At 41.4% G+C, this 26,225-nt stretch overlaps 2 protein-coding genes across 2 annotated transcripts in view; both read right to left on the bottom strand.

Moving 5' to 3' along the window:
- The window catches only part of LOC133114244 (GTPase IMAP family member 4-like), a 60,590-nt gene extending 60,472 nt beyond the window's left edge, over window positions 1–118 (bottom strand). The window contains exon 1 of the mRNA XM_061223461.1: window positions 83–118. The gene's annotated coding sequence lies outside the window, so the exon portion shown is untranslated. The remainder of the gene's footprint in view (window positions 1–82) is intronic.
- A 3,488-nt stretch (window positions 119–3,606) lies between these two features.
- LOC133114099 (medium-chain acyl-CoA ligase ACSF2, mitochondrial-like) lies at window positions 3,607–20,533 on the bottom strand. The gene is made up of 15 exons (XM_061223290.1): window positions 20,150–20,533; window positions 14,766–14,894; window positions 12,065–12,118; window positions 11,656–11,774; window positions 11,108–11,270; window positions 10,089–10,184; window positions 7,437–7,588; window positions 6,493–6,584; window positions 6,315–6,391; window positions 6,073–6,180; window positions 5,474–5,625; window positions 5,122–5,263; window positions 4,534–4,644; window positions 4,020–4,088; window positions 3,607–3,844 (listed from the first exon to the last, which is right to left on the bottom strand). The coding sequence occupies exons 1-15, from the start codon at window positions 20,531–20,533 to the stop codon at window positions 3,794–3,796; spliced, it is 1,899 nt and encodes a 632-aa protein (XP_061079274.1). The 3' UTR covers window positions 3,607–3,793.
- Window positions 20,534–26,225: the final 5,692 nt, after the last annotated feature.

Genomic DNA, 26,225 nt, shown 5'->3' with positions numbered 1-26,225 from the left:
CTGTCTCTATTAAAACACACGATAGACATATATACATAATACTATGTATACTTCAGAAAATCTCACCAATCATTTAATATGAGGCGGCACGGATGGTGCAGTGGGTAGCACTGCCGCCTCACAGCAAGAAGGTCCTGTTGTCATGGTGGGAGGTTATTCCCGCTGTTGCCACGAGAGGGCCAAGGATCATTGGTTCCACCTGTTCCTTGTTAGCACCAGGGGAATTACCTTCCTGAGAGTATTTAAGACCAGCGGGAACTATCTTTCAGTGCTTTTGTGTTCAACCGTTCGCCCTTGACACAAAGCCGGTAAAAGCACCTGGTAGACTCTGCGCTATTACGAGTCAGGTTCGGTGCTGGTGGTTTATTCGCTAAAAAGAAAGTATTTATGAGAAAAGGTAAGGAAGGCGTTCAGCTGAGAGTGTTTATGTGCTGTCGCCTTCCTCAAGGGTTTTGTTTTTCTTTGGACTCGTGTGAGTCAGCGGTAGAGGGACGGTGTCCCCGGTACATGTATTTTGGTTTGCGTTTTGTCCCGAGCTGCGTCTCGAGGTTTTTATTTTCGTGCCTGGTCTTTTTCTCGCCAGATTGTATTTTATTTTTGTTTCTTGGTCTGTGACCATTTGTGCCCAGCTATTGGCACATATCCTGAGTTATTGGTTCGCCCTGTTTGTTAAGGGTTGTTTCCTGTTTCCCATAACCGTTTTTGGGCTATTTCTGTTTCCCCTTTATAAGTTTTGTGTTGTTTATTTCTTTTCCGAGAGAAGTCCTCCCGTGGCTGTGTACCCCTATCTCTGTCTACTAGTCTAGAAGGGTTCTAGCATTGGTCGCCCCTGGCTTTCCGCCCCGCTCGCCACCTTACACCTGTGTTTGAATCCCCATCGGCCCGTGTGCAGTTTTCATGTTCTCCCCTGCATGGGTTTGTGTGGGTTTCCTCTGGGTACTCACAGTCCAAAGACATGCAGGTTAGGCTGATTGGAGAGTCTAAATTCCCTGTGGGTATGAGTGTGTGAGTGAATGGTGCGTATGCCCTGGCGACCTGTCCGGGGTGTATTCCTGCCTTTCACCCAATGTATGCTGGGATAGGCTCCAGCCCCTCTACGCCCATGTTCAGGATAAGCAGGTTAGGATAATGAAAGAATGAATTAATTAATGAGAATGAATTGCTATGAAACAAGTCTTAAAGCCCTGAAAGACAGAGAAATGCAAGAAACGGGAAAAGGTGTGGCCTGAAAGTTGTATCCATATACAATGAAATACAATGAAAACTATGCCATGATCAAGAAAGGTTTGCTTTATGTCTGCATGTGGGTCAGTCGCAGATGTTAGGGGGGCACTTTTAATTCAGGGCACAATGTGGTGTGTTTTTGTACACTTACTGTTAGGTTGGGGCTGGGCGGAGAGCCAGATGCGACCGAGGATTAAACCCTCTAAAATGAACACGCGAACGTGTTCGTCACTAGACCCCAGGGAACAACGGGAATGGGATATACACAACAGTAACTGAACAATAGAACGAAAGACAAAAGCCAAAAAACGGCTATAAGAAAACAAATCAACCCTTTTAAAACAGGGCGAACCGCACCACTGACTTGGTGCCCCAAACGACTGTGGACCAAAATAAAATACAACCTAGCTGGGAAAAAAGGCTAGGCATGAAAATAAAACCTCGAGACGCAGCTCGGGACCAAAACGCAAACCAAAATACATACCAGGGGACAACGTCCCCCAACCACTGACTCACGAGTCCAAAGAAAGAAAAAAGAAAACCAAAACCTTTGAGGAAGGCGCCAGCCAACACAACACCAGCTGAACGCCTTCCTTACCTTTTTAATCTTTTGTTTCTTGACAGCGAAATACACACCAGCACAGTACCGGACTCTTAACTCTCACCGAGTCTACCATGTGCATTACCGGCTTTGTGTCAGAGCACACAGTTAACACAAAAGCATTGGTAGACTGCCAGCACTGGCCTTAAATACTCTGTAGGAGGGGGAAAACTCCTCTGCCAATAATGACAACCAGGTGAAGCCAATGAGCACCAGCCCTCTGGTGGACACCATAGGTATTACCTCACCATGACACTTACCTGGTCACGTGAAGATTGCTAGCAATGCGGAAGCATGCTGAATTGATTATCTAGTCCCCCTAGTGGCTGTATCTACCACAGCTTTTTGCATGTCAAAATAAAGGTTCATTCATCATTCTGCCATGAAAAAAATGACGAGAATTATTTTCAAGAATTACTTTTTTAACTTATTTTTTTAGAATTATTGGATCTTTTCTCTTGGTCCCAAAAACGTTTTAGTTTTTTAAATAATTTGCTTACCAATGCAGGCCTGTATATATCCAATTTTCACCCTAATTTCGATAAAATATGTCGAAAGGTGATCAGGCTTTGGCTGTTAGGGGCTCCGGTGCTTTGGAACAGCCTGCCTGAAGATAGCAAGCTGGCAAACTGTGTCTGCTTTTAAATCACTTCTTAAAACATACTTTTAGAGGACGGCATTCCTCTAGTTTTCTTTCATGCTGCTTTTAGCTGGTATTTATTCTGTTATTATAAATTCCGTTGCTGCCATTTATGTTTCTATGTGCTTGCTTTGTATTTTAATCACATTATTGTTATTTTATTTTATTTTGTGTCAAGCACTTTGCAACTTCTATTATTTTCATTTGCAAATATTATTATTATTATTATTATTATTATTATTATTATTATTATTATTATTATTTCATTTGGATTTTTCCCATCCACATTCATGGAGCAACCCCATTGCACAGCACACACAGCTGTCATGCCTGAGTGCAGATCCACAAGTTTCTGGTCCCATCTTTTTCCCAGTTTCCTATTGTAAGATGTCTGATATCATCCACAAGGGCCGTGTAGTCCCCTGTAGTATCAGGCTGTTTCTAGGCTGATGGCTTCTTGCCCTGTAAATTTTGTCAAAAGAATCTTTTCATTGCCTGTTTCATGTTAAAACCTGACTTTGTTTGTAAAAGATGCATTGATTTAGTTTGATGCATGTCGAAAGAATCTGATGTATAATAGACCAAACAAAACAGAAATTCTGAATCTCCAGGCTATAAATTCATAAATGTCACTGACCTTGTCAGAAAATCAGAGAAGGGCAAGGCGTTTCAATGTCAGAACTCGTAAAGTTATTTTTCTTATTCTGAGATGCCATTTTTATGACATCCAGACAAATGGGACACCTTATATGGCATGTAAAAGGCTCATTTACGAAGATGTGGGCATCGTTTTCATCAGCATTTTGGACAGTTGTCTGAAGTTACAAGAGTGTCTGTGTTCAATCTGATGTGGCACACTGGCCACATCAGCTGCCCGTATGGAAAAAAAGTAAGAGAAATATATGATAATACTAAAATATTTTTGCATGAGGCCCAATGAAAGGTTCTGCATGGAGGAATGGTCAAATCCCTCCAAATGTATTCTATAACTTATCTCAAATTACAGGAAAAGAAAAGACTCATAGCTGTCATCTTTGCCAGGTGCAGGTTGCACAAAGTATAAAATCAGAGGTGCTAATAATTGTGAAACATGTTTAATTGAAGTAAGAAACCTGAGCTTATGGCAAAGACCAATGGGACATCCAATTTCTTGAAGAATACTCATCGATGCTGCCTTCAAATATAACCAGAATAAGGCACCTAAGAAGGATTTTTTTTTGATGATTTCAGTTTGGGACACGCCTACGAAGGACAAGTGTGCAAAATTGTGAAAATACTGAAAATGGTGCCTTCTGCTTGAGACACAGCCACACACTCAAACTGGCCCATCATACTCCCAGGCTCTTCTCCATCTCTGCACGCAGCTTGTGCTTCTGGACCTGAGGAGGAGAACAGAGAACAGTTGGTGGGCGTCATGCGGTTGCAAGCAAATTTTTAAAATGTTTTTTTTGCATTGATTAAAAAATAGATATTTTGTGATTGTCACAGTTAAGGACATAATGCTAATTTCCAGGAGTCTCCTTGATGTTCATGCCCTGAGAAGTCAGTCCTTACCTTTCCACTGATAGTGAGCGGGTAGTCCTGCACAAATGTCACATAGCGTGGGATTTTGAAATGAGCGATCTGCAGGAAGAGACAAGAAGTATTCACAGATTCATTAGGCCTCTTTGTGCAGGTACTGATGCCTTAGTACAAGGCACATGACTGAGTGCTAAGGCACATGACTGGGACACGGAAAGTTGGTGGTTCAAGCCCTGTAGTAGCCACGATAAGATCCGCACAGCTGTAGGGCCCTTGAGCAAGGCCCCCAACCCAGCATTGCTCCAGGGGGGATAAGTTACTTTGGATAAAAGTGTCAGTTAAATAACTTAAGTAAAATAAATATTATCACAGGTGTATCAGAGCATGTCAGAACAGGTACAGGTGTGTAATAGCAGTTAGAGGTGTGTTATAACAGACATGTTATAACATGTGCAGATGTATTCGTACAGGTGCAGGTGAGTTGGAAAATATACATTTGTCTCGGGTGACCCTGTTCAGGTATCTCTGGACTGGGTGTGTCTCTGACCTGGCCCTTGCAGTAGGCTTTGATTTCCTCAGCAGTGCAGTCCTGTCCCTCCTTCAGCTTAATGCAGGCGCATAACTCCTCCCCCATCCTCTCATCCCGCACCCCAACCATCTGTAGGGCACACACAGGGAGAAAAGCATTTTCTTTGATTGGTTCCTGCCAGTCAGTGACTGATAGCATGTCAGTGTAAGTTGCCATTCCACTCAATAACTCCAGTGTGAAGAGTGAAGTGAGGCAGGCATAAATGCAACAGGTTGTACAACTGGAAAGAAAATATCAGGTCATGGCTATGGACAGCCTCACAAACTTGTAACCTACTGGCATAGATGTAAAACTTGGTTCCAAGATACAAGTCCAGTGCTCAGCACCAAAGCATATGCAGTTATCTCAGGGTGACTCATGCTTCAATAGTACCTTTCCTGCTTGTACTATATTCAATATTCAGGCAATATTCTGGTCACAGTCAAATAAATGTGTTTCCTTCCTACAACAAAATCTTAGTCCTTACTTTAGCTCCACCCATTCTGGGGGGTGACAGAGCTGCAGTGTACCAACACACCAATCCCCACCCTCTATCCCATGACTTACCTGCACATCATGCACTTTGGGGTAGGTGTGAAGGAACTGCTCGATTTCAGCAGGATAGATGTTTTCTCCTCCTCGGATGATCATGTCTTTGATCCTGCCCTCGATTCGGCAGTATCCATACTTGTCTAGCCTTGCGATGTCACTGTATGTGAGGGGAGACGTTTTAACAGAGTGGTCATGTGACCACCAACAGGTAAATAGATTTTCATAATTTAAATTATAATAACTACTGCTTATAACAATATGAACTGAAAGCAAATCTTTTTTGGTAATATTTGCACAATGGCTGGCTTTAATCTTTTCTGACTCCTTTTTTCGTCTTTACTATGTTTGTGTGAACATAGTAACTCACCCAGTCTTGTACCAGCGGTCCTTGGAGATGCACTCCAGTGTTTTGTCAGGATCGTTCCAATACTCCTGCATCACACAATATCCCCGGATCATCAGCTCTCCTGATGTCCCCAGGGGCATAATCTGCCCAGTACTGGGGTCCACCACCTTCGCCTGAAAAACACATTCACTTCAGACCATCATTGTGATCACCACCATCATGATCATCACCTTCATTTTCACCATCGCCACCCCAACCATCACAGTGCTAGAGTAGAGTATCTAGAAAAGTGCTATATAAATGCTATGATCTATCTATCTATCACCACCATTGCCCACTGTCTCCCAAAACCTTATAAATGCTAGGAAATTAGACAAAAAACATATAGAAAAACACAGAACCTGACCATTTTCATCACCAGCAAATCTGGCCAGGCCGAATGACTGAAAATGTTTCTCATGCAAGATGCACATGCAAGTGTAGGTACATATCAGAGTGAATGGTATAAGCAGACAAACAATGGTCGTGAAACAGATGTGGGAACACACAAAAACAGCTGTAGCTGACAAAAGTGCAATGAAAAAGGTATAGATGAACATTGGCAGAATTGGATACCTCACCTCAGTATGGTTCATGATACAACCTACAGTCTTTGTCTTTTTCTTCAGGTTGTCCAGTGGGTACCCCAAAAATGTGAGAGGGCTGTTCTCTGTGGTGCTGTACCCGATCTTCCCCATAGGAAAGCCATCAGCAGCAAGGAGGGGTGCAGACAGGGAGACCACATGTTCAGCTCTTTCTCAAGTCATATTGCTGTCCAAATGTACATTTTGACAGGGCCTGTGTGTGTGTGAGTGAGACTCACCACCACCTCCTTCATATTCATGGTAGTCATGACCTTTTTCATGACCTCAGGTAGACAGGGAGAGCCACCTATTAATCCTGCAGATTAACATACAAGCAGTTGCCCCCACACACAATTACCCTCACACACATCATTATCATCATCACAACAGGTTTCCATCCTGACCCCTTTCACCTACCTGCTTCTAGAGAGGACAGGTCATACTTGTTCAGTTCTGGTTGCCCCAGCATGTCGATGTACATGGTGGGCGTGCCATAGAAAATGGTGCACCTGAGCAGAGATAAGACACACATTATTGTACGTCGCTTTGGATAAAAGCATCTGCTAAATAAAAGCATAAAAGCATCTGCTAAATAAAAGTAATGTGGAGATATTGCTTTATCAATTGCGGGGGCATTCCAAATCAATCCATTTCTGACCTCACCCATTTAGATTTGAATTATTTTATACATTAGACACACCCCTGGGAGGACAGAAGAGCTGAACATAGGGAGATACGAAAAACATTGGTTTTCACCACTGTTTATCTAGAGCAACAGGAGCCTCACAGGATTTTGGCTGAAATAACAAACAAAAATAACAAATGTAAAGAAAATAGCCCGACTTGCATAGTTTATAAGCTGGCTTGCGTCTCACGTAGCTTTTAAGCTTTTCCACTTCGCATCTTGGCTCTCTCTCCTATTCCGTGTGTTCCCGGTCTCAGCCACACAGTTTTTTTGTAAGCCCATTTTTTGGCCTTTGTCTCAGTAAAGTTTTGTTTTCTCAGTCACATAATGACTTTCCTGACTTTCACCTTTACAATACATTACATGAAATGACATTGCCATTTGGCAAATTCTCTTATCGAGAGTGACATACAGTGGGGTGTAAGAATGTGGGCTCCCCTGCTTTAGATGTATGTTTCAGAGACATTAGGGTAAAAGGGTAAAGGATTGGGAAGAAGGGTGTGGACTGGGGAGTTGGAATGCACACTGCAGACCGAAGAGTAACTGGTCCCGTCTGCCTATCCAAATCCAAGATGGCTCAAAATTAATTCAATTTTTGTCAGCAGGCTACTCCTACATGTGTGAAGGGTGAGAGGTGGGCATGGTAGCAGTGTGAGTGACAGGTGGGAGGAGGTACCTCTCTTTCTGGATGGCCTCCAGGTTGGCTCGGCCGTCATAAGCAGTTGAGGGGAAAACGAGGGTGATGCCATGCTGGGCCATGTTTAGTGCTCCTGCCACCGAGCCGAAGCAGTGATACAGGGGTACGGGTACACAAGCACGCACCTGTGGCTGATACCCCAAAATCACAGATGCCTATTACCCTCAAGCTAAGGCATTCACATCAACCAAGTGCATCTACTCATGGAGTTTTTATACATGTATAGAAGTCTAGGATACCTAGTTTTTTTATATCAAAAGGAACAAATGAGAAAGAGCAGAGAAATACATAAGAATTCTTCAAATGGTGAAGAAATATCAATTTGTAACTGCACAACAGATCACAATCATTCTCCAGTACGTAGGCATAGATAACCATCAAGGAAAGACTATGCCAGCATAATCTCAGAGGGTTCAAACCCCTGGCAAGCCTCAAGAATAGAATATTTGTTAGCACAGTTACAGATGCCAGAAATGTACATGAAGAAAAGGTGTTATGGACCGATAACATAAGGTAATGTAACAGGCCATTTAGCCCAGCAATGCTCGCCTTTTCCTATCCCTGTACCTCCTGGTTAGTTTGCCTAAATGATGAATCGTATCTAGCACTGTATCAAGCCTGGTCATCAAAACCCCCAGTATTTCTGCCTCTGCTAAGCTTTTTCATGCGGTACCTTAACAAATGTTTTTTGGAAATCTAGATTTACAATATCATCAAAACACTTGGCTTCCTCAAAGAATGCCAAAAGGTTTGTCAGGCATGACCTACCCTTTCGAAAACCATGCTGGCTAACCCTTAGAATGTTATTATTTTCAAGAAATAATTCCAGTTTGTCCCTAATGATAGATTCCAGTATTTTACATATGATGCAAATTAGACGAACAGGCCTGTAGTTTCCTAGATCAGTAAGGCCCCCTTTCTTATACATTGATATTATATTACCTTGTTTCCAGTCCTCCGATATTTATCCAGTTTCTAAAGACTGTCTAATACTTGCCATTGGTTTCAATATAATCACATTTAACTCCTTGAGTACCCTTGGGAATATGCCATCAGGGCCTGCTGCCTTATTTTTCTTAAGTTTATGTCATTTATCTAGTACTTCTTTATTCCCTAACTTGATATCGGCTGAGACATTCTGAGGATTGAGTATTCCTTCCGGTCTAATCGTAACCTCCTCCCTGGTAAAACTCTCAACAAAGTAGCCATTTAAGGCATCAGCAATATTTATATTCTTAAACAACAGTTCTACGTTGTTATTGTTAATGCAGTTAACCTCCTCTTGAAATTTGGCTAACCTTAGCACACACATTACAATATTCAGCTTTATTACTCTCAGTGCTGTCCTTTTCATATATTTTATACAGTTTATATGGCATCAGCAGGATGAATACTGAAGTATACAGAAACATTGGGCTCATAAGAAAAGACAGGGAAATAGAGAAAATGCTCATTAGGCAAATGGAATGACCTTGCTCCTTCAAAATCTGTTCGAAGCCACGTCAGTTACAGAAGTGCGGCAAATAGGGATCCACAGGTCGATCATTTATACATCAGACTTTCCTGAATTTATCCGCAAGGATGTGGTTTTCTTGCTTCTACTTCTAGCTCCTAGATGGAACATTTAAGGAGTTGGTATGTCCTTAAAGATGGGAGACCTTGATCAATTTTTGTCCAATTACTTTTGAGTCTATGTATAAAAAAGGCTGCCATTCCAAAATATATATAGCTTAAAGCACTTTGCACTAATCACATAGTGATTGTTTTACTTCAACTGTTTGTTTGCTGGAGTATAGAGCAAAAACAAAAAATGTGTCACTGTCTAAATACTATTATGCACTGTATTAATGTTTCAATGGAACCAACCAAAATAAAAATAAAATAAAATAAATAATCACCAAAATGAAGGTTTGGAATTATTGGCACCCATGGTTTTGTACCTAGGGCATCTACCTCTGGCAATGGTAACAGCATGGAGTCTTTTCCTGTAATGCTTGATAAGTTTAACGAACACATTTGGAGGCATTTTCCTTTATGCCATTCCTCTATGCAGATCTTTGCACATTTGTAGATTTGAGCATATCAACTGCCCTCTTCAGTTCGGCCCACAGGATTTGTGATTGGATTGGATTGACATTTGATTGTCACATAACCATTTCTGTGTGATTTTTGAGGTATGCTTTGGGTCTTTGTGTTGGAAAGTCCACCTACAGCCAAGTTTCAGCTTTGTGGCAGAGGCAACCAGATTCATTGTCAATGGCCTAATGGATTCCATCAAGACATTGGGGGTTTTCAAGACCAGGCTTAAAATAAAATGTACATCTTTAGTGCATGTGCAATTTCTATTTGGTTCCAAGCAGTCATTTATTGCTTATAGTTAATAAACAAATTAATCTCAAGCCTAATATACAGCTAGGTTTGACTTCCTAAAGTTTACTGTCAGACTAACCAATCAACAAGTTTGAAGACTCAAATATGTATTCTTTTGAATAATTGTCCATAATTGGCATTGTATAATAAGTTAGCACATATATGGCATATAGAGGTTTTCTGGGGACACCCTAAATTATGACCAGATCCTACTTGCCTGAAATGTGTGATGTATGTGTGCTTGTGTGCATCTCTACTTACCCTCCAGGCATAGCCGATACGCATCCCTATGAAGTAGGCATTATTGACGAGGTTGTGGTGGGAAAGAGTAGTACCTTTTGGACTCCCTGTGGTGCCCTGCACTCAGACAGACAGACAGATAGACAGAAAGACATACTGAGAAGTGATGTAGGGGGGCCTGTAGCATAGTGGTTAAGGTACATGCCTGGACCTGCAAGGTCGGAGGTTTGATCCCCGGTGTAGCCTCTATCCGCACAGCTGTTGTGCCCTTGAGCAAGCCCCTTAATCCTGCATTGCTCCAGGGGAGGATTGTGTCCTGCTTTGTCTAATCAAATGTACGTCGCTTTGGATAAGAGCGTCTGCCAAAAACGCCATTAATGTTGTCTCTCTACCAGGGACATCAGGCTGAAATCACAGCATACTGGTTTCCTGTATAGCAACATTTAAGTGCTTAACTGAATGTGGAAATTTGAAAGAGTTAAATGTATTCCTCCATATGATTGTCAGTAGAAAAATAAATGCAGCTACGTCTTTCTTTCAAATAGATTATGTAATATAGTAGAGGAACTAGTGGGTCTGTTCCCCAAGTACAGATCAACAAGAACCAACAACTGAGGGACCAAATGGCCATTGCCATGAATGAAAACACATCACAGGAAGTGGGGAGGGGGGTGATTAGATCTTGTCTGGGGCTGAGGGATGGGGTAGAGTATATAACACAGAGGTACTGATCAAAGAAGTAAATTTGAATGGATTAGGGGCTCGATAGGGTTGTAGATTGACCAACAACAAGGTCAGATACTTCAGGGAGTGGTTGACTGCACTGGACTTGGCTGCCATGTTTTCCAACATTGATGACTAGTTAGAGCCTTATTTCTAATAGTCTGCTTCCTGAAACCAAACCTGAAAAACCTGGAGCCACTATGGATCCTCAGGAGTGGAGTCTGAGGCCCCTGGTCGAGAGAGTATACCCGTGGATACAGACTGAAAGGCAGCATGGAAATCATTAACATGCACATTCATGTATGACTGATACTTACCGATGTGAACAGGATGTTAATGGGGTCATCGAAGGATAGTTTCTTCTGCAGACTATCCAGTTCCTGCCGATGGTGGCTGTCTGCCGCCTGCATCACATCGTCCATGTGGAACATTCCAGTTTGCCGGCTGTCTGTCACAATCACCATGCGCAGGTCTGGCAGTCTGGAGATGCACGTGAGAGAGAGTGTGTGTGTGTGTGTGTGTGTGTGTGTGTGTGTGCGTGTGTGAGAGAGAGAGAGAAAACAAGAGAGAAAGAGAGAGAGCATAAACATGTCTCAGAGCCACTCTGTGCCAAGGCAATTCATGTCTCGGGAACATTGTGCCAGTGTCCGCATCAGTATATCAGTGTCCATATCACGTGTTCATTTCCAGATTTTCCTAAACTGGCTCAAATTTGGAAAATGTGAGCTGTGAGCTGCTGTGTGATAACCCCTTTGTAAAGGGCCCTATACAAACTTGAAGACTGACCGACTGACAAATTATATTTGTCTGTCAATGTACTGCATCAGTGTTTTAATGCTCCAGGTCAGTGCAGCAGGGCACATACCTGGCACTCTTGAGGCCTCCAGGCGTGGCTGTCTCTACCTCAGGGCAGAGCTGCCTCAGCATGTCACAGTAGTTCTGGGTCTTAAACTTTGTGGGACACACGATCGCTTTGCACTGCACCTGCAGCCACATGACCAGACACAGGATCAGGAAGCAGCCAAGAGCCTGATGTGATTCATCAGTGTGTGCTACACTATACTGGGTTCACTGTGTATGGGGTCAGTTTTTGCTGCACTGTACTGAAGTAGTCTGGGGTCAGTAAACCAGCCCTGTGCCAAGATTTATGCTGCAAACCTTTGACTTCTTCCTTTGGGAAAATTCCAGTTCCCTTTATATAACAGCCCAAGCGCAGACACGCACACATGCAGGCAGGGAAGCACACACAGACACAGACACCACCTTTTACCCACCTTCCTCAGGGCAAACTCCAGCTCCTGAAGCTGATAGGCTGGGTTCACAGACACCTGCAGAGGAAGACAATTGAAGGATACGAATCTATAAATTGACATGCAGTTTGTCTTGCATAAAAATTGTATAGTCAATGGAGCGACATTTTGGGCATCGTAGTGGGGGGAAAGGGAAAAGTGGAACTGAGTACAGGGGCCCCAGTAAAATGCTTTCCCCCAAGAAGGCCAAAAGATAAAAGGAAGGGAGACTAGAGAAACAAAGGAACATGAAGGAAGGCAATTATTAACAACTTTTATTCAGAAGAAAGGTGAGCGCAACTTGCTCACACTGTTTAAGTGTTAACATTTTATGTCATTTAGATTGAAGGCAATCCATGCAGCCAGGATAGTTTGTGCTTTAAATTAGAATTTCATTTGGGGCAAACTGAAACCACCTATCCAGATATGTTGTTCATAGTTGTTAACATAAGCTATCCATTTTATTTTTATATCTAGCCATTCAAAACAGAGAGTGCAACAGCTGACTTTAACACTAAAATGAAAGTCTATTATATTTTGGAGTGTAATATAATAGAAATTGTTCTGAAAGTTAGGATGCTTTTTCTCATTTGAACTATGTGTTTACTAAACATGCGCATAAATAGCGTATAAATGCCAGTGGGGCGTGTGCTTCATATACACTCACTGAGCACTTTATTAGGTACACCTGTACACCAGCTTGTTAATGCAAAGATGTATTCAACCAATCATTTGGCAGCAACTAAATGCATAAAACCATGCAGACATGGTGAAGAGGTTCAGTTGTTTTTCAGACCAAATGTTAGAATGGGGAAATAGGGGTGGCCTGTAGCATAGTGGTCAAGGTACATGACTGGGACACGCACGGCCGGTGGTTCGATCCCCGGTGTAGCCACAATAAGATCCGCACAGCCGTTGGGCTCTTGAGCAAGGCCCTTAACCCTGCATTGCTCCAGGGGAGGATTGTCTCCTGCTTAGTCTCTGGTCTCTACATTGCTCTGGATAAGAGCATCTTCAAAATGTCATTTATCTAATGTAATGTAATGGAAGAAATGTGATCTAAGAGACTTTGACCGTGGAATGATTGTTGGTGCCAGACAGGGTGGTTGAATATCTCAGAAACTGCTGATCTCCTGGGATTTTCACACACAACAGTCTCTAGAGTTTGCAAATGATGTGAAAAACAAAAAACATCCACTGAGCAGCAGTTCTATGGGAGAAAATGCCTTGTTAATGAGAGAGGTCAGAGGAGAAGGGCCAGACTGGGCAAAGCTGACAGGAAGGTGAGAGTAATGCAAATAAGCACACATTACAACAGTGGTATGCAGAAGAGCAGCTCTGAACACACGTGTCAAACCTCTTAAGTGGATAGGCTACAGCAGCAGATCAATAAGTTTTAAAAAAGTCTAATAGTTAATATTGCTCACTGAGTGTACGTGCATATGTACCCCAACATTTTCTTCCTTTTTTATACTGTACACAGCAAAGCTTTCTCCCAGATACACTTTAAGCAGACTGCTCTTCAGACAGGACACAATCTGAGAAGTGGTCTTCACAGATAGAGGGGTGTCAACAGGCCGAAAGATGGCCCCAGAAGTTCCAGACACCAGACATCTATTTAAAGAAGTCAAAGTCAACATATTTAGGAAATGTATCTGGAACAATAGGAAACCCGGAAAGAAAATGACGCAAAACCCCTTGATTTCATTTCTCCTGTGAAATTACAGAAATATTTCAAACCCTGGTTAGTTTTAAGTGACAACTCACCGGATATCCCCCTGTGGGATAACTATAAGTTTCCTCAGGGGGGAAAGTCCTTGAAAAGAAAGGGTATTGTAAGACTGGTGTATGTGATGGGGCTTCAGGTGAGAAAATTATTAACTTTCTCACAAGCCAAGGCCAGCTATGGCTTACAGGACAGAAACTTAACATAAATGCAGTTATGGTCACAGTTATTAAGCTTTTTGGGCCAAGTAGTGACTATACCAAAGCTGTCAAAAATAGAGGCTGATCTACCATCCACAAAAAAAAAAAGGAGGAGGTATACTCTGTGTGAGTGGGCCCCAGTGTAGTGGGCGGGGCTAGAATTGCCCATTCAGTGGGCATGGTCCAGTGGAGTGAAGCACTAAGGTGGCCTGGCTTATCAAGACAGCCTCTTAAGTTACACAATGCCTTCCTGGAGTCCATCAGAAGTGCAAAGTCCGACACCATTTTAACCATGTTTTAAAACACAGTTGTTTAAAGATATTGTTTTAGCCCTGCCTACTTCCTATGGTTTCTTTATTTTTATCACTACATTAGTTTTCAGTACCATTTTGATCTCTTTTTATGATGGCACCAAACCTCATCATCTTCCATGTGCCTTTTTTCGTGTGTGTTTATAATTTGCCTTTTACTTAAACTGCTGCCTTAATTCTTATTTTTCACTGCATTCTTTGGTATTAAATTGTTTAAGGGAAAAAATATATAGATATAAAACACAATGTCACAATCACTGTTGGTAATTGAGAGCAACTACCAACATCAACACTGAAATAACAGCCTACCAAAGAAACTATTCTAGAACATGAAGGGCACCCTACTTAGTCCACTACACAGGGAACTAGTGGACTATTTGAGACACAGCCATTATTTGTGAGTGTATCTGTGAAGTGGGTGGAGTGTAAGTGCAGTGGACAGGGCTCACCAGTAGGATGCCGGCCTTGGCTGTGGTGAACAGGACCAGGATCCACTCGTAGATGTTCGGCCCCCACATCCCGAGCCGGTCCCCCCTCTTTAGCCCCAGAGCAAGCAGCCCAGCAGCCGCCTGGTCCACCTGTAAGGCCACACACCTCCGTCAGCCCTGTGGCTGCTGTGTGCCCTACTGCGGCACCTCCTCAATTGTTTTCACAAGAACTACATCAATCTGGTTTTTAAGGCCGATACCACCCATATCTGGATTGTTTAAAGAATATTTATAAGAATTCAGGAAAGCCCACACAAATAATCAAGAGACATCATGAATCTAAGAGGCAATATAACTGCAGCACACTCCCAGTAATAAATGAAACAACAATGTAATTCAAGGAGGAAATGTTCTTTTGAAGAAGGAAGTGTTTTTGTTCTTGTCCTTGTTCTGTAATATCATCCCATTAACTGGACTTTTATAAAGAAATAAACAGCAATTCAAAGAAATTCTGTAATACTCCAGAAATGTGGATGGAGGAGGGCCCCCTCTTGGGAATGAAATTGTGAATTTTTTAACCCATTACACAATCGCAAAGGTGATGTTTTGTCCTTAAAACTGGCAAAACACATGTACAGTATATGTTGGGTAGGTAAGTCTAATACATAAATCCTATGACTTCAGTTTTTCCATTTGTTTATCATCATATTTCTGAAAAACTGAAAATTTAAATGAAATCACATAACAAGGAAGCCAAAGTCAGAAGACATGGGCTATGTCAGAAACTGCATTGTAAATTTCAGGCTGATTTTCATTGAAATGTAGATGAAGTAGTATGCCAAATATGCAATTTAGGATCCAAACCAAGTCTTCACACCTTCACTAAGCAATATGAATATTGTTACTTTTCATTTTGAAGGGCAGATGATGCTTTGCTCATGTCAGGCAGAATGCTCTGCCTGTCGCTGTGGATACCTGGACAGGAAATTATTAATTTCTGATGGAATGCCCCACAAGTAAATAAAACATTAAACCACAGAACTATTATGCAACCTATTTTAGTTAAAATAAATGGTTTGCTGGGATGACGTGAATGGCCTTAAGGTCTGAAGTCTAGTGACTCCAGAAATGTGTTTTTATATCCACAAATATTGTTCAACTGGCCAGCTTCTTCTTTGGTTGTTGTGGTGTTTTACCAACCTTTCTTGGAACGAGTGTAGCTGCAAATCTTAGAGGACTGCTGCAAATCTACACTATTCCCATGGTCATCGTGATGTATCAACCTCTTATTGGATACAGTGCTATCACATGACTGATACATAACATATACTTTCAGTTAATTTAATAGCTGATCACTAGCAAGGTACCTATAGCTAAAAAGCCTGCCAAACTAATGAGCTAGCCATTGTGAATTCCAGGTGCAGCAAGTGTTAGTGAGCTGGGAACCTTCCAAAATCATTAAGTCAGGTACAGAAGTATAGCTAGCTTATGAGATGGTAAAATTCATATCACTTAATTGTTGGATTCACTCTGTGGAAGGGTGTCACAAAGACAGCCCTTACTGAGCACAATAAACGAAACCAAGGATCAATAGTTTGCCAAACGTCATTGGAATTATGACTGGAAGAGAGTGTTATGGTGAGATAAGACCAAAATTGAATGTTTTGGCCATGCACACCATTGACATGGCACGAAACGGCAGCCTCAACTGGAGTTGTGACATTGAGATATACGGGTCTATTGTGGCCAGGGCGGGGGCCCCACTGCTGTTCTCTACAGCTCAGCATCAGTTTCACTGGACCAGACTGTCAGTGCAGGTCTGTCTCCATCGCCACCACCAAGGGAACCCAAGTCTTGAATCATTTGTGAATTTCCACAGGTGAGGAAACTTGCCGCCCACCCCCTTTCTGTCAGTGGGAAAACCGGATCTGTCAGTTTTGGAAATGTTGACAAGAAAATATTTGTAATATCAAACATTGCCTTTTCTGTCCAGTAAATCAACAATCTTTTGTCCGGCAAATTGTTTTCATAAAAGCATATTACTTAAAGTCAGTCATTTTCTTCCCTTTTTCTCTCATATCTGTCAGTTTTGGCTGGGCACGCCTCTTGCGTCCAGCAATGGGGCGCACTCGGAGTGTGCCCACATGCGTGTCCGATTGCAGGAGCGTGTTCTCTCTTTCGGATTATATATTTCGCCCACAGATTGGCTACTGCCAGAACCCCAGCAGGGGACACTTTGTTGTGCCCAGGGCCATAGATATACTATAGCCAGAGAACTTTAGCAAGAACTGAGACTGCTTGCAGTTGGTCTCTAACAGTGAGGGTTCGATTGAGATACTAGGGTGCTTCACCAGTATCTCTGGCAAAGAGCGTAAAGGAAAGCTTAACCATAGCCTTGGCACCTCCACATATTTCCGGACAGGAGAGAATAGTTCTAAACTATTCTAAACTAGCAATCCACAAGTTTCTGTAGTTGGAGCAAGCCAATTCAGGGTGTTTAAAATGCAAACGCCACAGGGATTTGAATGCTTCCGTATTTGAGTTAGCAAATCATTTCTGTTACTGTTGGTTGACTAATGGCCTATTGTAACGTTATGTCGTTTCTTAAGATTCACAGAAGATCTGTGTTTATTCGTTGACACGCGAATTCAAACTACCATCAAACTGAACGTTTCCACTATGCGGTATCTAAAAAAATAAAAATGAACAAAGCAATACATCATTGGACAAATGTTGCAGGAAATATTACAATACGCTTTTTACATTCAATCCACAAGCTACAGTCGCGCAAGCAAGCAATCTGCGGCCATTTCAGAGGGTTAAGAATGCAAACACGGCATGGAATTGAATACTACAGTAGCCTACTATAGTTGTCAAATAGTTTGTGTGTTTTAAATCCGTAGCTGTTCGTTCATTTATGGCTTATTGTATGGGGTTTTTCATCCGTGTTTATTCGTTGACACGCGAGTTCAAACTATCGGCAAACTGAACTTCGCTTTCCACTATGCGGTATCTGCATAATAATAAACATAGCAATACATTATCATTAGGCTATTTATGCATCGGATATTGAAATCGAAAATTCGCTGCTTTCAGCGAAACTTTGATACGTCAATCTCATCACCACGATTGTCCCGCGCCATAAAAAATGCCGTAACATACACATGTATAATTGTGCAGAGACCTGTACTGGCATGAAAGTAAAATCATTAGACCAGTTGCCTATGGTAAAATAGACCCGGTGTTATATCAGGCAAATGTTGCGTGACCACGGAATTTTGAGTGCACAACCCAGTATGTAACAATAACAGCAGCATATTTAATATACAGATTTCATGCCAGTCAGGTCTATCAGGCAGAAGCCATAGGGAAGAGGGAAGAAAAGATGGAAGAATTATCATTTTAATCATTTTATCATTTTTATCATTTTAACAGATGCATTTAAAATACACGTTCGACCAGCATGCCTGGACGTAAACCACAGGGATTTAACTACAGATTTCTGCAACTGTTACACTGCACAATGTCAATGTAAATGTAAATATTTAATTTGGCTATTAGGCGGATTTACTATTATGTGACTTACAGTGTTGTCATTTAACTATTGAAATGGCTAAAAGTGACGTTTAGAAATTCAATAAAATTTCTCAGGAATCCGGTTAAAAAATAATAATACAACCCCTAGAGGTCATAAGCAGTATAAATTAACTGGTTAACCGTTTAAAGAATTGGATGGTAACCGGTTTCAAAAACTGATGACTGGTGACTGATTTGTCACATCCCTCGTTCCAACTCTATCAGAAATAATTTACAGCTGAATGTAGTCCCACAAAGATAGATGAGACTGCACAATGATGTTGATATGAACCAATACATAATGGTATGTGTAATGATTATTGCTTGTTTAACAGACATGGTAATTATGTCTTCATATTTATTTTTGTATTGATATTACACACAGTTTCTAAATTTAGACTTCATAATGTGTGGGACTGCAGCTATCATTTTAACTATAGTCACGTAATTTCTGTGTCTATTGTCAATCGTCTCATTAAGCACAGGGCAAGAAAAAGAACAAAATACAGTACCCCAGGGATCACAGTATAGGATGAGAACAGCCACAAACAATTGAAAAAAATAAATAAATAGATTAACTAAAAAATTTAAGTAAACAGTGAACAATAAATGCATGGAAGGTTTTCAATTATATTCTGCCTCACTTTATGAAGCACCAATCCTAGGGGACAAAATAAAACATTACTCCACATCCTCTCCATGTTGTCTAAAATCATGGCTGTGTGTACATATTTTAAAATATAAATCACAGAGTGGTCTCAATGTACTAGGACTAATGGAAATAAATCCTCCCAACAAAACTGAAAGACAGGTGGGTACTGGAGTCCATCAAGGAATCTGTGGCTGTGAAATTATCCTTCCTTCACAGGGTCGTTTGTAGTCTGAATCAGAATCCATTCCAAAATTCAGAATTGATCATATCCCTGAAATCATATCCCATGTGAAGAAATGTATCATCTCATTTATTTATTCCAAAAGGGTGAACTACACTCAAAATCAGGAAATAGTTCTGAGCACCATCTTGTGGCTCCGAACAACACTGTCACTACAGTTTCTCCAGAGCTGCTGGTATACTCGGCATTTTGTCTCCAAAGTGTTTCCCATAAAATGTTAAGCAGGGAAGCCACTCATATGAACGGTAGTGGTTTATCTAAAAAATCTCTCACGTCATCTCTCACTCTTCTCACTTTGCATATACTCTGAGCATATACATTATTCATATCCCGTAATCTCATTTACATGAGTTTACATTAGCCACAAGAAAAATCATCACTTCTGGCACACAATACCTAAATAAGATTAAGAGAGCTGAGACAGCTTGAGCAGCACATGCAGCCTCCCTCCACCTAAACCACTGCATTAGTGTGAGTTCAAATTATTAGGATTATTTATTAGTTGTAGTATTTGGATAATATTAATGTTTGTGATATTCATGAAAGTATATAAACATCTAAAATGTAAGATTTGTATATATAATTAATCTCCACATTTTACAACTCTCACACATCTTACTTTAGATTTTTAAAAACAGCTATTCCAACTCCAAGAATTCCTGCACACAAGATGCCTGCTGCAGCTCCTTTGACCATGTTTCCCTTATCTCTATCTGACCTCAGTCTCTCTTCCTCTATTACACGTTTTCTCTCTTTCTCTGCTCTGATCTTTTCCTCCACCTCTTGCCTCTTTTTCTCCTCCTCTTCCCTAATATTTCTCTCAGTCTCCTTCCACTTTCTCTCCTCCTCTGCTCTGATCTTTTCCTCTTCCTGCCTCTTTATCTCTTCTTCTTCTCTCTTCCCCCTGTCCTCCTCCTCTTTGATCCGTCTCTCAGCCTCATTGAACATCTCAATGGTGTAGTGTTTGCCTCCGTTCTGCTTCATCGTCTCCTCTATTTTCAGCATGAGCTGTGTGAGGTTCCTTTCATCTTCTCTGTCGAAGACATGGTATCTGCAGCCACAGCAGTTGATGAGCTCCTGAAGTTCCTCGGAACAGTTTCGAAACTCACCCACAGTTTTTTTCTTTATCTGATCAGCACCAGTGAACAGCACCATCGTGTACCGTGAAGCCTCTTCCCCAAAGTGCTTCTGGAACCACTGCATGACAGATTTATCTTCCTGTGTGAATCTTCCCAACCTGACCACCAGCAGAAACACCTTAGGTCCTGGGTCAGACAGTTTGATGGACTTCTTGATTTGATTTTTCACCTTTTCATCCATGTTTGCGCTGAAAAGCCCTGGGGTGTCAACCACATAAATTGATTTTCCCTCAAGCTGTGCAGACTGTCCTTTTGAAAATGTGGTTACAGCCTCAGCAGAATCATCCTCAAAAAAAACATTGTCCCCCAAAATGATGTTTGCTGCCGAGCTCTTCCCTGCTCCAGTTTTGCCGATCATCACCATCCTCAGACCATGCACTGAAGAAAATAAAAACAGTGCAGTACAAGGTAAACAAATGTGTTTGGTTTAAAAAAAAAAAGCATTTATATAGCACTTTTATCCAAGGGGCTTTAGAATTAATACCTCTCATTCACCCATATTCACATGCCAATTGTGAAAGGCAGCCATGCAAGGCACCGATCATCTTGTTGGGGGCAATTGGGGGTTAGGTCTCACACTTTCACACACCCAGGGCAGGGAATTGAACCCTCTGACTGCCAGACAACCGCTCTTACCTCCTGAGCTAATGTCGCCCTGAGTGACACCTCGGTCAAACATGGTGTGTGCCTACATACAGTGCTGGGTATATTACATAGGAAATGTAATCTGACACTGATTAGAAATTACATGACTGAAATTAAGGCAGAAACGAGTTGTTAATGAGAGCGGTCAGAGGAGAAGGGCCTGTCGAAGCTGACAGTAAGGTGACAGTAACGCAAATAACCATACATTACAACAGCAGTATGCAGATGAGCATCTCTGAACACACAATGTGTAAAACCTCTAAGTGGATAGGCTACAGCAGCAGAAGACTGAATAAGTCTATAAAAATTTTTTTTAATAAATACCTGCTCACTGAGTGTATATACACACACAGTATATACAGATAAAAGTTAAAAGATTGGGACAGTGTGACAAATTGATTGTCTTTCCTCTGTCATCTGTATATTTCAAATCACAGTGACTAAATCTGCACATATCCAAAGTATACTGTCCAATGAGGTAAAAGGCTTGTGTAATCATTAGACTTTTGGTTATCACTGTTATCACAGAAGCTGAAAGGATCTTCAGCGCACCCAGGAGGTTGAAAACCTAGCTCAGTATGGCAATGTCACCAATGCATTTAAACAATGTGGCAGTATGCCATGTCCTTTAGGAGCAACAAAAACAATGTACGTCTTCAACAAAAAATGTTTATTGCTATTTGGTCTGCATTTAATGTGGTTTTTAAATATATTTTAAATGCCATTCAATGAGACAAGTATACTTTTTTTTTTTTCAATTTGGCAAGTACCATTTTTACAAACCAGAGAAGCTAGTGCATATATTAATTTTCACAAGAGTGTGCACAAAAACAGTGTACAGGACATTTAAAAAATACTTACTTTTGCCAGTTGTTGCTCTTGCCTTTTCAATACTTTTCTTTTGTTCCTCAGAAAGATGTGCGTGTGACACTCTCCGCATTTGTCTTGAGAAAATGAAAACAATTATGTCAGCCACGGGTGCATGTTTGATGCCATCATTGGGAGGGACACTTTTTAAATGTCATTGTGCAATTAATGTGCATAGTCATGCAGGTGTGCACGCACACACACACACACACACACACACACACACACACACACACACGCATCCACGCAGAGAGGGGGAAGATCTCCAAAACTATTGTTTTGATGCATTTTTGACATTGAACCAGGTTGTCAATCTCCTGAGTGTGCTTTCAGTGTCTGCTGAGGCAACAAGGATAATAACATCTGGAGGTTTCTTCATTCCTTTTGCCTTGAGAACAGCTGATATACATGACTGCAGCCTGCATACCTGCAATGGAGTATCTCTCTTATGAGGCTTTATGGAGTCCAAGGACAGTTTTCTCTTTCTGGAAATGGTCTTGGAGACTATCAGCCCTATTCTGAATCATTAAGTAATCTCTTCCTGTCAGGGTTCAGTGAATGAATCCAATTGCAGAGTACAAAGGAACACAGAGGCAGAGATATGATAATTAAAAAATATATTTAATAGCATAAGCAGCAAAAAATAATACAACAAACCGAAGCAAGCGTGAATAATAACTGAGAATGGATCGTTCTTAATGCACATCACAAACCATCATCTGCTGTGTTGGAGGACAAGCTGGCATAGAACAAAATGTATTTCATCACCAAAACTGCACAGTTGAAGACTGGAAAAAAACGTAGAATGGTCCTGCTGAGGCATGCAGATGGTAGGGTCAGAATTTGCTGGCAACAGCATGAATCCATGGACCCAACCTGCCTCGTGTCAACAGTCCAGGCTGGTGGCGGTGGTGTAATAGTGTTTTCTTGGCACACTTTGGGCCCATTAATACCAATCAATCATTACTTGAATGCCACAGCCTATTTGAGTATTGTTGCTGACTATGTGCATCCCTTCACGGCCACAATGTACCCATCTTCTAATGGCTACTTCCAGCATGATGCACCATGTCACAAAACAAAAGTTGTCTCAAACTGGTTTCATGAACATGACAATGAGTTCAATGTTCTTCTGTGGCCTTTCCAGTCACCTGATCTGAATCCAATAGAACACCTTTGGGATGTGGTACAATGGGAGATTCGTTCTTTGGTCTCAGACACTCTGATTAGCAGTGTAATGTGAGACTTCTTCTCCAAAAAGCTTCTGAATCCACTGCCAGGCAGATTTATCTTATCTGCCCAATCTGACCACCAACATAAACAGCAGAGGTCAGGCAGATCACTGCACCTCTTGATTTCATTTCTCACTTCTTGTTCTTCATCTACGGGTGCGCTAAAAAGCCCTGGGGTGTCAATCAAAGAAACCCGTCTTTTGAAAATCTCAATACACTCTAACTACTGTCTTGTTGATACCATGGTTACAGGTTGAGGGAAATCAACCTTGACAGAACCTGCCCTCCCCAGAACGGTCTTTCCTGATTTGCTCTTCCATACTCCAGCTAACTAGCACCATCTTCAAGGGAAGTCAATTCCAGTCTAGAAAACTTATCTCTGCTAACCCAATGGGGTATTGCCAGAAATTCCACCTCTGGGTACATTGATTTTCACAAGGGAAACACTATTCGGAATGTTATTGCTCCTGTCTTTTCAATACCTTCTCTTTGGCTTTTCTATTGTTCCTCAAAAACATACACACTTGATACATTCTACAGCCTTTACTTCCCAGAACCTATGAGTATAATTATAGGAAAATGTAAGTGGTACTGTTAGCCACGGGTGTAGGTTTGCTTTTAAATTGTATAACATTGGTTAACAAAACAAAAGAAAGAACACAAAAGCATCTCCAAATCCTACCAAGACATTACATGCTTTACAATGGAAATTTAGTCAGCCAGACTTAAGTCAAGTGTACAGCAAGACCCTTCATTGTATGGCTTAAGTACTGCATAAGTTGCAGGCTACCCACTGAGCAGGGACCTTCCCTCTCTCTCATGAGACCCTTAGAAGCTGCCAGAGCTCCCAGCACAGATTCATAACACTTGGTACTGCCAGCAACATTCAAACTGTCCAGCCGACGAACAAATAAACGCAGGTCCAGTCCCAAACCTCCCGCCTGTCTCAGCAGGCTACAGACCAGCTCTATCCACATTGTGATGGTAGAGTAGTCTTCGTGCTGCCTGCAGGCTCAATGCTGCAGCTCCACTCTCCGGGTTGGCGAGACCGTGTCCGCCTTCTTGGAGAGGCAAACATAACTCCGCTGCCCTCAGCCAGTGCTGTCCTGACCAGAAGGAATCAGGACCCTCTGCACTTCCTTTAGCATATGCTGTGAACTAGCTGCCATCAAATTGTTAATCACCAGGGCACTGTCCCAGTACAATAGTGGCCCAAGCCATTTCCAGTTGGATAGCCTGGTAGAAACATTCCCCAGGGTTTCCTCCCAGTTCGATACTCAGGTGAACTCCTAAAAACTTAAAACCATTTTACTAAAGTATGTTCTCCTCTCTCTGTTCCTGTCAAAGAAAAGCCCAGGAGTAAATCTGCACATATCCAAAGTATACTGTCCAATGAGGTAAAAGGCTTGTGTAACCATTAGACTTTTGGTTATCGCTTAGCAGAAGCTGAAAGGATCTTCAGCGCACCCAGGAGGTTGAAAACCTAGCTCAGTATGGCAATGTCACCAATGCATTTAAACAATGTGGCAGTATGCCATGTCCTTCAGGAGCAGCAAAAACAATGTACGTCTTCTGTGTGTGTGTGTGCGCAACTACATAGTTATGCACATTAACACAATTAAAAGTGTCCCTCCTAATGATAACACCAAACCTACGCCCTTGGCTATAGTGCCACTTTCATTTTCTCTAGGCAGAGAAAGCTCTGGAGAGTTTCATGTGTTCATCTCTCTGTATAACTACAGAAAAGGCAAAGAGGAAGCATCGAAATGGCAGGAGCAACAACTGGCACAAGTGAGTATTTTTTCAATCTTCAGAACACTCTTGTTCTTACGCTCACCTTTGTGAAAATAAATGTACCCAGGGGTGGAACTTCCCCAGGGGACATGACTCCTTGAATGGCATTTCAAAAAGTATAAAAAACGAAACAAAAAACCCCACAAAAAACATGAAATACATGCAGACAAAATAGTAATACTTTTTGTCTCATAATCATTGTTTGATTTTAAATACAAATGTGGTGAGTACAGAGGAAAAAACACCATTTTGACAGGACATATTACATGACATAAGCTCGTTTCACTCTTTTTCACTCACAGATCACAATTTCTTATCAAGCCGCATTTCACAAAATTGCAAGAGCAAAGAAAGCTGCGGTGACTACAGAAGGTTTTTTCCTCACAAATACCGCGTTTCTTCTGATAGTGCTGAAACACGGGCAGCTTCCTCTGCAAACTGACTGCCAGACAACCGCTCTTACCTCCTGAGCTAATGTCGCCCTGAGTGACACCTCGGTCAAACATGGTGTGTGCCTACATACAGTGCTGGGTATATTACATAGGAAATGCAATCTGACACTGATTACAAATTACAGGACTGAAATTGGGGCAGAAACGAGTTGTTAATGAGAGCGGTCAGAGGAGAAGGGCCTGTCGAAGCTGACAGGAAGGTGACAGTAACGTAAATAACCATACATTACAACAGCAGTATGCAGATGAGCATCTCTGAACACACAATGTGTAAAACCTCTAAGTGGATAGGCTACAGCAGCAGAAGACTGAATAAGTCTATAAAAATTTTTTTGAATAAATACCTGCTCACGGAGTGTATATACACACACAGTATATACAGATAAAAGTTAAAAGATTGGAACAGTGTGACAAATTGATTGTCTTTCCTCTGTCATCTGTATATTTCAAATCACAGTGACTAAATCTGCACATATCCAAAGTATACTGTCCAATGAGGTAAAAGGCTTGTGTAATCATTAGACTTTTGGTTATCACTGTTATCACAGAAGCTGAAAGGATCTTCAGCGCACCCAGGAGGTTGAAAACCTAGCTCAGTATGGCAATGTCACCAATGCATTTAAACAATGTGGCAGTATGCCATGTCCTTTAGGAGCAACAAAAACAATGTACGTCTTCAACAAAAAATGTTTATTGCTATTTGGTCTGCATTTAATGTGGTTTTTAAATATATTTTAAATGCCATTCAATGAGACAAGTATACTTTTTTTTTTTTCAATTTGGCAAGTACCATTTTTACAAACCAGAGAAGCTAGTGCATATATTAATTTTCACAAGAGTGTGCACAAAAACTGTGTACAGGACATTTAAAAAATACTTACTT

This window comes from Conger conger, chromosome 16 (assembly GCF_963514075.1).
Source record: "Conger conger chromosome 16, fConCon1.1, whole genome shotgun sequence".
Taxonomy (NCBI): domain Eukaryota; kingdom Metazoa; phylum Chordata; class Actinopteri; order Anguilliformes; family Congridae; genus Conger; species Conger conger.
Note: the sequence above shows the minus strand (reverse complement) of the source record. Positions and strands in the feature narration are given on the sequence as shown.

What these genes read in the sequence shown, in the direction of transcription:
- LOC133114099 (XM_061223290.1), bottom strand. Translation starts at nt 20,533, where the DNA reads ATGGATGAAAAGGTGAAAAATCAAATCAAGAAGTCCATCAAACTGTCT. An exon ending in CCATTGAGATGTTCAATGAG is followed by an intron (nt 14,895 to 20,149) that starts GCTGAGAGACGG and finishes GTGGCCTTACAG; the next exon opens with GTGGACCAGGCGGCTGCTGG. An exon ending in GTATCGGCTATGCCTGGAGG is followed by an intron (nt 7,589 to 10,088) that starts GTAAGTAGAGAT and finishes TTGGGGTATCAG; the next exon opens with CCACAGGTGCGTGCTTGTGT.